This window comes from Sceloporus occidentalis, unplaced genomic scaffold, assembly GCF_023333645.1.
Source record: "Sceloporus occidentalis isolate IW3139 unplaced genomic scaffold, rSceOcc1.0.p SCAF_9, whole genome shotgun sequence".
Classification (NCBI taxonomy): domain Eukaryota; kingdom Metazoa; phylum Chordata; class Lepidosauria; order Squamata; family Phrynosomatidae; genus Sceloporus; species Sceloporus occidentalis.
Window position 1 is genome coordinate 22,151,836 of NW_028316989.1, and position 13,139 is coordinate 22,164,974.

General features: G+C 41.2%; 1 protein-coding gene across 2 annotated transcripts in view; it reads left to right on the plus strand.

The window, feature by feature from the left end:
• The window catches only part of ETS1 (ETS proto-oncogene 1, transcription factor), a 136,137-nt gene that overhangs the window by 96,604 nt on the left and 26,394 nt on the right, over window positions 1–13,139 (plus strand). For both annotated transcript variants that reach the window (XM_089537667.1, XM_089537664.1), the window contains 2 exons: window positions 2,670–2,789; window positions 5,149–5,349. In XM_089537667.1, the coding sequence (XP_089393793.1) occupies window positions 2,670–2,789; window positions 5,149–5,349 (321 nt within the window). The remainder of the gene's footprint in view (window positions 1–2,669; window positions 2,790–5,148; window positions 5,350–13,139) is intronic.

Here is a 13,139-nt window from a genome sequence, read left to right on the forward strand (position 1 = left end):
CCTCCTCTGCCCCTCCTCCCCCTTTCATTTGATTATTGAAATTTGGAATTTTGCCCTTAATAAAAGAAAGGCCACTTGCCCTTTTCTCGTCTGTAGTATTGTTTGATACGGCACAGTAAGGCCATTTTGGGAACTAGCTGGTCAACGATCTGGTTTTACTTTACATGCAGTTGCCATTTTGTTTCTGAAAGCTGGGCACCACTCCATCCACTTAGTAGGCATTAACTGCTCCTGGGACTTACACATGCATAGCATTGGGCTGCACATCTATTTTTGAGTGTGGTTTACTTGAGGTCCATTGTGCACATGTGCTTTTTGAGGTCCATTGTGCACATGTGCTTTTCTCTGTTCGTAGATTCCTCCCCCATCCACACATTGAACCACTCTCCCAAAGCCAGAGAGAAACACAGCTGCCCTCCAACCAGACTGCAAAGGTGATGGAGAGCAGTTTCTGGGTGGTCTCTTGTAACCTCGAAGCACACTAAGCCCATCATTAAAACCCAACAAGCTCCTTAAGGGTAAGGGAAAAGTGTACAGGACACTTTCTCTTGCTGTTATCTTGAAGCAGAAGATGGATGGCAGAGACAACTTGGTTCTGTGTTTATTTCTCTAGAGCCTTGCTAATAAAACCTTCTAAGTATCCAAATGACAGTCTTTAGGAAGTGATTGCAATCCCTTACAGTAATCTGAATAAACTCTCCTACATGGTATAAGTGTGTATACAATATTTTCTTCAGCCACACTCTTCCTGCAAAGAGATGGCAACCACAAAATCTGTTGTGTCTTACTGAAGAAAACATTTAAGGAAAACCTGATTTCACCCCCGCAAATCCTAAAAAATTATTTAGTTTTTTGTGGGTTTTTCGGGCTATGTGGCCATGTTCTAGCAGAGTTTCTTTCTGACGTTTCGCTAGCATCTGTGGCTGGCACATTCTCTGAAGATGCCAGCCACAGATGCTGGCAAAACATCAGAAAGAAACTCTGCTAGAACATGGCCACATAGCCCGAAAAACCCACAAAAAACTATGGATACCAGCCATGAAAGCCTTTGACTTTACAACTTAAAAAATTCTTTTTTTCACAAATCTTAAAAAGAGGGAATATTGTTGCATATTCTGACAATAAAGGAGTACATATCCTCCCTATCTCCAAAATTAAATCTTATTTTTAAAACTTTAAAATTATTGGGAAGTCGAAGGCTTTCATGTCTGGCATCCATAGCTTTTTGAGGGTTTGTCAGGCTATGTGGCCATGTTCTAGAAGAGTTTATTCTTGACATTTCACCAGCATCTGTGGCTGGCATCTTCAGAGAACATTGGCATAGAAGAGAGCTGGATATATATGTGTGTGTGTGTGTGTGTGTGTGTGTGTGTGTGTACTGTGTGGCCATTAGTTGAGAGGAAGTGTTCAACAACAGAACAATACACAGAATAACATGGAAATCACTTCTCCCTGCCCAGGGTCACACAGTATATATACACCCCACTCTCTTCCATGCAAGCACTCTCTGAAGTTGCCAGCCACAGATGCTGGTGAAACATCAGGAATAAACTCTTCTAGAACATGGCCACATAGCTCCAAAACCCACAAAAAACTATTTAAAATTATTATTTTACCATCAAAGACTGACAATTCCTTTGCTTTTTTAAGCTACTGGCCTCCAGTTGGTAAGTCTAGTTAGAAAGCATATCTTGAATTACATTACAGTGGTTTGATTACCCATATCATCACATAAGATCACAAGTTGATCGGGTTTGTTGTATCAGTGGAGTAAAGTGCAATGCAATGGCTCAAGTGGTTAAGATGCTTACTCTGGTGATTGCAAGATCGGCAGGTTGGCAGTTCAAGGCCCAGGTCTCGCATGATAGAGTGAGCTCCTGTCACTAGTGCCAGCTTCTGCCAACGTAGCAGTTCAAAAGCATGTAAGAATGCTAGTAGATAAATAGGTACCACTTTGCTGGGAAGGTAAACAGAGTTCTGTGCAGCCACACGATCACAGAATAGTCTCTGACAACGCTGGCTCTTTGGCTTAGTAATGGAGATGACCACTGTCCCTTATGGTCGGACACAACTTGACAACCTTGTCAATGGGGAATACCTTTACCTTTAATGTGGGAATATACTACCAAAGTAATTCATCCAATATATTGTTTATTTGGTTTTTTTTTTAAAAAATACCCATATCTTTTTGGGGGGTCCATGTTTATTTGCAACAGTGATGGGAATCATGTGGCCCTCTAGATGTTGTTGAAGTGCACCTCTCAGTATTCCTCACCACTTTGCTGTTTGTCATTGAAGTGTAACAGCATCTGGAGACGTATATTCCCATCCCTGCTTTGCAGAATCAGTGGTCTATAAAGCAAAAACAGATTTGCTGAGGCCTTTGCGCTTATTTCCCTTTGATAATGAGTAACTCGAGTAGGCAGAAGATGTTATTCTTCCTATTTTTAAAGCATTAATACATATAGATGTATAGCAAAGGTAAAATATGCCTGTTCACTAGCATTTATGGGGTTAAAAACATGGTGGTCCTCATAAGTCTTTCAAGATTTGGCATTTGGATGGTGACTGTCACCATTCTCAGCATTGACTTTGCAGCTCTGTGACCCTTTCACCATCTGTGTCAACTCAGCCTATTTACATATCTGTTTCCTACTCCTCTCTTTCAGATATGGAATGTGCGGATGTGCCTTTGTTAACTCCAAGCAGCAAAGAAATGATGTCACAGGCATTAAAGGCCACATTCAGCGGCTTCACAAAAGAACAGCAACGATTGGGAATTCCCAAAGGTACAACTGATGCACTGCAAATGAGGCCTGATACAAAATAGATAAGAGATTGGCGGGCTTGTTGAACAGGTTATAGCACACCTTCTCCATTATTTATTTGTGTCAAGCATTACAAAGCAATTTGGAAATTATTCTCTGTTGCAATTTCATGAACAGGATTTGTGACAGGGCTGATGAAGAAAGATGCATTATTTACCTTTCAGAGAACAAAAGGATGTAAATGACATGAATGTGTAGGGCTATAACTTGACTCAAGTAACTGCAAACAAACAATTATGTAAGCTTTACTACATTAACTGAGTAATTGTATTTTAAAGAAAAGGAAATACTTCCCCTGTGAGGTGAGCATTGACAGAGATTGCTTTGCCATACTTGGTCAAGCAGTATAAAGTAACCAGCTACCTGTTTGCAACATAGTAGTAGTAGTGCATGGCAGATTGGGGTTGGACTGGATGGCCCTTGCGGTCTCTTCCAACTCTATGATTCTAGTGATAAGAAAAACAGAGACTATTGTTTGTAAACTAGAGCATTACCCAAGTCCATACTGAAGGTGCAGCTAAGAGAAAACACCTGCAAAATGTGTAATGGTTTAAATGTGTAATTGATACTACCAGTAGTGACTGATATTTTCCATGTCAGTGGGGCAGTGAATCCATTTTGTATATTGAGGGGGGGCATTGCTCAGTACTCTAGATTGCTCCTTTAAAGTCTGAAGTAGAATATGGAGCAGATTGACCAACTCACCAACTTTGATTTTACCTGCTAGTGTTCACTTCTGTGCTCTTTTGGTGTACAGGTCAGAAAGATACTTCATTAGGAAAAGTTAGATTAAAAATAATCAACATCTTATACTAAATTAAGCTTTAGCACATCACTTTAATTATCTTTCTGTATCAGAAATCAATGTTCTGTTTCCCATGGCTATTCTAATCCCTTGAGGTAATTCTCTAGGTAGCAGTTTAAAGAGTTTTGTTTGCCAGTCGGGCTTTCCTTAGTGATGAACACAGAAGTGGACAATAAATGGAAACGGGAAATGGTCAATATTAATTTTGGAAACCTTTCTAACAAGGAGAGTCCAATAAGCTTATCCCACGCACTCTGAGGAATGGGAACAGAACAGAAGGGAATGGGGAGAAAACATGTGTTATCACACGGGAGAATGCTGCCAATGCTGCTGGAGATCCCCAATCCGTTCTCCAGCCATTCCATGGCAGCTGATTTTGAAGGACAATTTTGAACCGTCCATCAATTTCAGCTGCCTTGGAATGGCTGGGGAATGGATTGGGGACTGCAGGTGGCATCGGCGGCATTCTCCCATGCAATAACACACGTCCCCCCCATTCCGTTCCCTCCTATTCTGTTCTGTTCCCCTTTCTCAGAGTGCCGTTTGATAAGCTTACAAGTTGGGGAGCAAATACCAAGAAAGGCATTTTAGGTACCCTGTTTTTGCAGGTGTCTGTATTTTTGGATGTGTTGCATGGACCATATTGTTAAAAGGGCTCAAAAGAGAATATCAACAAGTTACTTTTTGTGCAGTAACTCTCAGAATCCCCCAGGCAACATGGATACACCCATAATAGCTGGACGATTCTAGGAGCTGTAGTCCATAAAGTAACTTTTCTAAACTCTAGTTTAAAATAAAAGGGCAATAAGAATCCTGGTTGGGATATGTTACTGGTCCATCTAATCCAGCATTTTGTTGCAGTGCCATGTGAGCAAATAGTGTCATAGAATCATAGAATCGTAGTTCCTCCTAATGTTGAGCTGGAATCTCTTCTCCTGGAGCTTGCATCCATTGCTCCGGGTCCTGTTCTCTGGAGCAGCAGAAAACAAGCTTGCTCCCTCCTCATATGACATCCCTTCAAATATTTAAACAGGGCTATCATATCACCTCTTAACCTTCTCTTCTCCAGGCTAAACATCCCCAGCTCCCTAAGTCATTCCTCATAGGACATGGTTTCCAGACCCTTCACCATTTTAGTGTCAGACAAAGATAATACAAAATGGCAACACCCATCTTCTCTTGATAGTGTCTATAATCTGACCTTTAAATAAGGTTCTACCTTTACTTCCCGCAGGTAAAAGTTACTAAATATATATATTATCTAAAAAGTTCTTATGTAGCTACCATAATGATGAGCTGTACATTTGAAGAATCCTGGTTGGGATTGTCAAGAGGAGAGAGCATGGTGTACAGGTCAGAAAGAGATGTGCTAAAGCTTAATTTAGTATAGGATGTTGATGACTTTTAATCCAACTCTTCCCAATGAAGTACTACACAGCAGTAATGTAAGACAATTTGCATTATGACTATTTTTAAATTAGTCAAATTTTAAAATTTTGTGGCTTTTTGGTGCAGACCCTCAACAGTGGACCGAGACCCATGTGCGGGACTGGGTGATGTGGGCAGTGAATGAATTCAGTCTGAAAGGTGTGGACTTCCAGAAATTCTGCATGAATGGAGCTGCACTATGTGCTCTAGGCAAGGACTGCTTCCTTGAATTGGCACCGGACTTTGTCGGAGATATTCTTTGGGAGCATCTGGAGATCTTGCAAAAAGGTAATTTACAACAATGAGCAACGGCAAGAGCATTCAAAATCCTTGAAATGCTTGGTTTTGGAGTAAGGTGGAAAACTATTACACGATGAGGTCCTCTGTATTTCCGATACCGAAGTCCACTTATCTGACCTCTATATCACTAAGATTTTAATTAATAGTGTTCACTCCCTCTTCTCAGCTCTAAGGAGAACCAAGAAAATGACCTCAAGGGATCAGGATCCCCAAGGGAAACAGGACATTTTTCAGCTGATGTCTGAAATGGACAATCAAATGAATAGGGGGAAAAGATATACTGAACTACTTTGGAAGGAGCTTAATCAAAACAGACTGGAATGTTTGGATTAAAGAAACAGCTTGTTTTCAGCCAGGAATCATTCTTGGAATCAAGTCGAGGGCAAATTTTGGGGGCAAAATTATGGATTTTGCTATGACCCATGGATAAGTCAAGGATAAAGCTAGGGGCACATAGGAAAGGATCTGAACGATGAAGCAAAGTAAAACAATGTCAAGGAACTTAGAAAATTCCAGCAGGCATATGTGCTTACTCTTAAGGGTGGATGGATGAGAGAATACAGAGGGTAAGTGCTTCCAGGACGGATTATACTCTTGCTTTTCACCAGGGGATGGTTCCTTTTTTAAAAGAAGAGTTAAGATATAGTACTTGCATTGACCCATGGATAAGTTGACTCTGTTTTTTTGGGTCAATTTTTTGACCTAAATTTCTAGACTTATACATGAGTATATTCTTTGCTGCAGACCTGGGAAACGTTTGCTGCCCAGGAGTGTATTACAAATGCCTCCTTTTAACAAAAGTGTTTACGCTGGATAACTTTTGAGAGACAGAGCCATGCTCATGCCTGAACAAAGAAGCAGGCAAAATGAAACCAGTTGTAAACACAGTGTGCCCACTAAGTTGTTTGCAGTGCAAACCATTTTGGAGATTTCTGTATTGAGTGGAGAGAGGTACTTATTATACTGTTTTGGGTGGGAGGAGTAGGGTTCCCTCCACCTTTCCTTGCAACCACTTAGGTTATTTTACCTTCACCTGTGGTTTTCTGTAGGCAAATATACTCAGTGGTAGTATCTGAAGTTTCTCTTCTCATTTGGTGGTTATACATATATTTCTGGATGAAATTCTTTCTGCTTGTTACTTATAGAATAAGACTGAAGTTTCGGAGTGAAATTACTATATGCAGAACACTGACACTTCCCTAAACTATTTAACATTAACTGTCATAGCTCCAGGTGTGATATGATTTCACACCCAAAGTATGATAGATTGCTTGCTGTGGCTGTTTTCAGTGGTATTCCCATAGCTGCTGTTAGATATAGTATGCACATACTCAAAATCTTTTGGAGCCTGCCACCAGAATTTAAGGAGGAGGTGGGCAACTGGTTTGAGATTCTCAGTCAATTCCCTACTCCACTCACCCTTTGTGGGCCAGCTGGCATCAAGGAGTGTGGCCATGCTACTGACAATACAGTTGTGAACATGTCCCATGATGTCATGTAATTCCCATGTGTCAGTAGTGCTGGTTTAGGGCTTCTAGGGTGGCATCTGCATTGCACAACTTATGCAGTTTGACACCGCTTTAACTGCCATGGCTCAATGCTATGGAATTCTCGGATTTGTAGTTTCATAGAATTTTTAGTTTTATTTAGCCTTGTTTAGAATCATAGAGTTGGAAGAGACTGCAAGGGCCATCCAGTCCAACCCCATTCTGCCATGCCGGAACTCTCCATCAAAGCATGCCTGACAGATGGCCATCCAGCCTCCGTTTAAAGACCTCTAAGGAAGAAGACTCCACCAAAATATCCAAGGAAGAAGTGTGTTCCACCCTAAGCTCTGGTGCCACAACAAACTACAAATCCCAGGATTCCATAAAATGGATTCTGCAGTGTGGCAGCAGCCTGGATGACACTCCAGCCAGAGAACCTGGCTTTGCTCCATCTTCAGGCTCCCTCATGTTGAGCTCTGACTATTGGTCTCAGGTGCTCCAGTTCCTGGTAGTAGGGTCAGGGAAGTTTCTCCCAAACAGTACTGGAGGATGTTCCTCAAACAAAGCTGTTTCAAACATCAGTTGCAGGAAGGTTTCTGAAACTGGTGCTCACATCTAGGAGGTTCTACCTTTGTTGCCTTTTTCCTCATGTCATATTGAGGAGGGAGCAAGCTTGTTTTCTCCTGCTCCAGAGAACAGGACCCGGAACAATGGATGCAAACTGCAGGGAAAGAGATTCCACCTCAACATTCAGAGGGACTTCCTGACCGTAAAGGCTGTTCGACAGTGGAACACACTCCCTCGGAAAGTGGTGGAGTCTCTTTCCCTGGAAGTATAGCGTTGTAGATTTGCACAGTGCTGTACATACAAACAATAAAAAAGATATGAGTAAACCTGTCCATGGCGTACAATCTAAGACAGAGGCTGGATGGCCAAATGTCAGGGATGCTTTGACTGAGTTCCTGCATGTCAGAAGTTGGACTGGATGGCCCTTGTGGTCTCTTTCAATTCTATAATTCTATGATTCAGCTGGGAAATGAAATAATAACTGCAAAGGTTTTCCCACATACCATTGGCCTTTCCCAGTTGGGATGTTGAGCAGAGGTGATGGATTCTCTGTTGTTATCTCTGATCTTGAGCTAAAGATGACAGGAAAATCCTCTCCCTTTATATCTCCCCAACCACTGTTCCAAGCTGGGAATGTGAAAACAGTTAGGAGAATACTCCGAGAGCAGAGGCCTTCAGGGAAGGTTACAGTCAATAAGGAGAGTGGTTTTCCAAGGACCCTTTGAAGGCCAGATTAGAGTTCCCTTCTCTGGATTTTGGGAAAGTCCATAGCATGAATATTTATTTATTTAGAATATTTATACCTCGCTCTTTGGTCGCAAAGGCTCTCAGGTTGTTAATTTGACAGGTCCTTGGCTTACAATATAAAAAGACATGGCACAAAAGGAGTAGGAAATGACAGTCGGAAAGTGAATCAAGTCCAGCAGATACTGTCAGTTCTTCTCTCCCTTCAAGGCTTGGATGGTAGCATGATGATATGGTAGATGATAAATGTATTATTTCTATCAAGGTATTTATTTATATACAATAATTTTTAGTTCAAATTACACCAAATAGCCTGAAAAATAATCTGTTTTGAAATAAAATTTGAATGCAATTTTTTATATTTTATGTTAGACATATTTTAGATTTTCAGGCTGCAGAACCTTCACAAATGGCAAGGAAGGACTCCTGTCTAAAACCATGGCAAGCCCTTGCAGATCAGTGTGGTTGATGCCAAGCTAGATGGAACAATATTTTGACTCTGTAAAACACAGCTTCCGGTGTTCTAAACATTTATGTGGTTATCAAATGCACTATGTAAATAGTGAAACCTGCAGACTATGAAGATTTGGATATTTTCAGTGATTTGCATACTGGGCTGTACAGAAATAAATGGCTTAAGTGAGGCCTGAAATACTGATGACATGCATTATCTTCCGATTTTTCACATGTGAAAACAGACCTGGGTTTAATTTACAGTGCAGTAGCACTTCTTGCACCCATTTCAAAAGCCAAGGAAGTGGTTAAAGATATGCTAGGAGAGGAGATAGAGGTTTTTCCCTTGTGAACTGTTACCAGGAATTCAGAATGAGCCTTACTAGCACATGAAATGCCAAGCTGTGTGCTGTATGCTGCCTTAGTGTTTATGCTCATAAGTTTAGATGTGTGTGAACTAAAAAAGAGCTTTGAAATGCTAGTACAAATGGGTGGTACATTAATGACCTATTGTTACTCCACATGCTAAAAAAATGGATTACCATAAATACTCATCTCAGTTAAGAGGGTAAACATAGCAGATAACATGCTACTTTTGAGGAAAATAAAAGAAATGGCCCAGTATCTCCCCCAAATATTTTTAAATTAACAACTGGACATTCTTTGCCATGACAAAAGAAGTAATAGATTAATGTTAATGTTAATATTCATAAAAAGGAAATATAGTTCTGTCTTGATTACTTTGAAATGTGTTATAGGTAATGAATGCCATTACTTGTAATGCATTAAAACTGAACTAAGAGACAAGTTGCATTTAGTTGCCAGTCAGAGATCAAGTTGCCTGAAAGTGAGCTAACTTCCAAGTGAGCTAGCTTCCAATTACCTACCCAAATAACTAAATAATACCTATGTAAGAAGGAAAAATGAGATGAAATAGGACTGGTTTACAAAAGATATACTGCAGAGCAAAGAGTGTTCTTGATAATGCAGGTGGAACATATGGACCTGCCAAGTTGAATGCAGTGGTCATATTTGGTGACCGTTGGAGCAGGGACAAGAAACTTTGGCTTAATAGATGCCATTAAACTCCCTTAGGTCTTAGCCAGTATAGCCAATGGTGAGAGATAATGCTGTTGGTAGTCCAAAGATACCTGGAGAGCCATTCATTATCCACCCCTCCTCTAGAAGCCTGATAATCAATCTGATCTTGTTTACTGCCTTGAACTGCAAAGCAAGAGTAGGGTAGGGTACAGTGGGAGTAACAACAACAACAACAACAACAACAACAACAACATATTTATTTGTATCCCTCTTCTCCCTTTTGAGGATCAAGGCGGGTAACAGCAAAATCAAATACAATACAAAAGCAATAACAAAAACGTTCCCTTATTTCCCCATCCTCCCTCCTACAAATATAAAATTATAACAATAAAAACAATATAAATAAAGACGTGATCAATTAAAACAGATTAAGGCACAAGAGGCAATACAGAGGGGGCTGATTAAGGAAGCAGATAATTCTATTCTGATCAGAGGTCAGTCTGGGAAGGCCTTCTGGAAGAGGACCGTTTTAATCGCCTTTTTGAAGGCGTCAAGAGAAGTTATCTGTCAGGTCTCTTCCGGCAGGTCATTCCAAATTTTTGGAGTGGCAACTGAAAAGGTCCTCTGGGAAGTCACCACCAATCTGGATTTTCTTGACTGTAGTAGGTTCTTCCCAGAAGACCTGAGTGTGTGGGAAGGATTATATGGGAGGAAGCGTTCTGTCAAGTAAGCGGGACCCAAACCATGTAGGGCTTTATAGGTAATAACCAACACCTTGTACTGAGCCCGGAAGCTGATAGGCAGCCAATGCAAAGATTTCAAGATAGGTGTAATATGGTCGAACCTAGATTTACCTGCGACCAATCTGGCTGCCATATTTTGAACCAGTTGAAGCTTCCAAACGTGGCACAAGGGTAACCCCATGCAGAAATCGAGATGAGGGGGTACCAGTGCATATACAACATTTCTAGATCCTGCATCTCGAGTAGAATTTGTCAGATTCCTGGAAGGCTGACATAGGTGGCTGGGGGGGTTGACATTTTTAATGTTTTGGATAGACCACAGAAAAGAAAGGCCTGCCGTAGCCAGAGTTCTTTTTAAACTACAATTACAACACTATATTCCACTTTAGGTCTAAATAACCTAACGATACCAGAGCTTCTCTGATCCTGGAAGCTAAACAGGGTCAGCCTTAGGTTAGCACTTGGATGGGAGACCACCAATGAACATCAAGTGCTATATTTCAGAGGAAAGAATTGCAAAACCACATCTGAGCCTCTGAGTATTACTTGCCCAACAGAACCCTGTGAGCCTCATGTAGTCACCATAAGTTAACAGGCTCATGCAGGTATGCAAAGTGAACATATACAAACATACTTTCCACTTATCCATGGCTGCATCCTGTGAAATCCTAGGAATTGTAGCTGGTGAGGTACTCAAACTCTCTGGTTAAGAATTCTAAATGTCTCTCCTTAAACTGCAGACCTCAGGATTACAGAGAATGGACCTATGGCAGATAAAGTGGAAGATAGCACTATAAGTTTGAAAGGACCCTAGAGACTGGAAAAAGCTATGTTTTGGCCATGATGGCTACAGGATTCTGGGGGCATAGTTCAGGAACAGTAAATGTCTGTCTTCCCAAACGGTAACTTTATCCCTAACTATCAGCCTAGGGGGGATTATCCAACAGCGTGGGGGCATTTTGTGTGAAGCCTATGCTTTCTAGCTTTAAAGGAAAGCCATCTCCTTCTGCAGTGACCTTTTGCTCCAGCATTACCTCATATATTTGCCAATTACAACCATCAAGAAAGAACAACAAAAATGGTGGGTGGGTGGGTGGGTGGTTGCAGTCTTTTATTTATTTCTGCAGAAGCCAGACAGAAACTCGCCAGCGATAATGCACATTCATTTTAAAAAAGAAAAGTGCCTAATTTTGGCTTCCCCTCCTGGGAGTTGCAGAAAGGGAGGGGAGAGATGCCTTAACAAAACCAAGTCTTGTGTGAACCGAGAAGCTTGGAGCCTTGGTGCTCTTTCCCTGCCTCCTGAGGTCTGCCAAGGCCCAGGGTGGATGACCGCAGGGAAGGGTGGAGACCAGGTTGCAGTGGTTAACTTTCCATTGGGTTGGCAGTCAAGTGGAGGGCACTGCTGACGGCTGGGAAGTGGGGTTTTATTTTCGGGAAAAAATAATAATGAAGTTTGAATATGCCCAGATACACGAAGATGAAGATGTTCCTGCCTGCTGCTGTTTTGGTCCCTGTTAAATGTCCCTGTGGTAGTGAGTCACCTCACTCTGAAAGGTTTTGAAATAGCTGACAGAGCTGTTAGGCATGTTAATGAAAGGGATAGGGACAATAATAAGAACTGTCCCAGTATGACCTTGTCTATCCCAGTGAGTTTGTTCGAGCAAATATCAGTATTCATTAAGAGGTGCATTTAAGTATGTCTATGACAGCACTCAAATGTGTTGATCATTTCTTAAGCGATACCTGAAATGGTTGTGGTGCTATATTTGAATGTGGGGAAGAATATGGAAGTTTAAGGGATGTAATACAGGGTTTGGATTTTAGACATTCACCCTGGAGACATTTACTTGGAGGCAAATGGAGGTTTACTTGGAGGTAAATGGAGGTTTGTGATGTCCTGCATGGCAGGAAGTTGGACTTGATGGCCCTTGTGGTCTCTTCCAACTCAATGATTCTATTATTCTACATAGTGGATGTTACTCACTAGTGCAGGCTTCCCCAACATAAGGTTCTCCTGATGTTTTGAACTTCAAATCCCATTGTTCTGATGGGTCTGATAGAAAAGGGCAAAACCAGGTTGTGGAAAGCTGCCCTGATATTTTAACACTGCAACCATGGGTTCTAGTAATTTTACATGTAGTATGTTCAAATATTTCCATACATGGAAAGCACAATATTTCTTTGTAGGAAGTACCGTGCACGCTAAATACATATTACCATACACCAGTGGTTCCCAACCTGTGGGTCGGGACCCCTTTGGGGGTCGAATGACCCTTTCATGGGGGTCACCTAAGACCACTGGAAAACACCTATTTAATTACAGTTATGAAGTAGCAACAAAAATAATTTCATGGGTTTGGGTCACCATAACATGAGGAACTGTATTAAAGGGTCGCGGCATTAGGAAGGTTGGGAACCACTGCCATACACCATCACGATTACCCTAGTGTAAGTTTTTCTAAATATACATTGTTGGGTCTCTATAGTGTTTCATGCCTTCACATTGCTTGCACTGCACACAGTGAAGTAAATATTTGTGCGAAGCCATCATATATAATGCTCTACTTGCTCAGGGATCTTATAGAACCTTTGAAACTGTGTGAAAGATGTAGTATAAGCTTTCATAAACTTGGTCTGCTTCCTCAGATGTGTGGAAGTAGACCAAATCTATGAAAGCTTTTTTCAGACTAACACAGCTATGTCTCTGAATTCTACCCTAATGTTCTACATGTAATTTTTATGC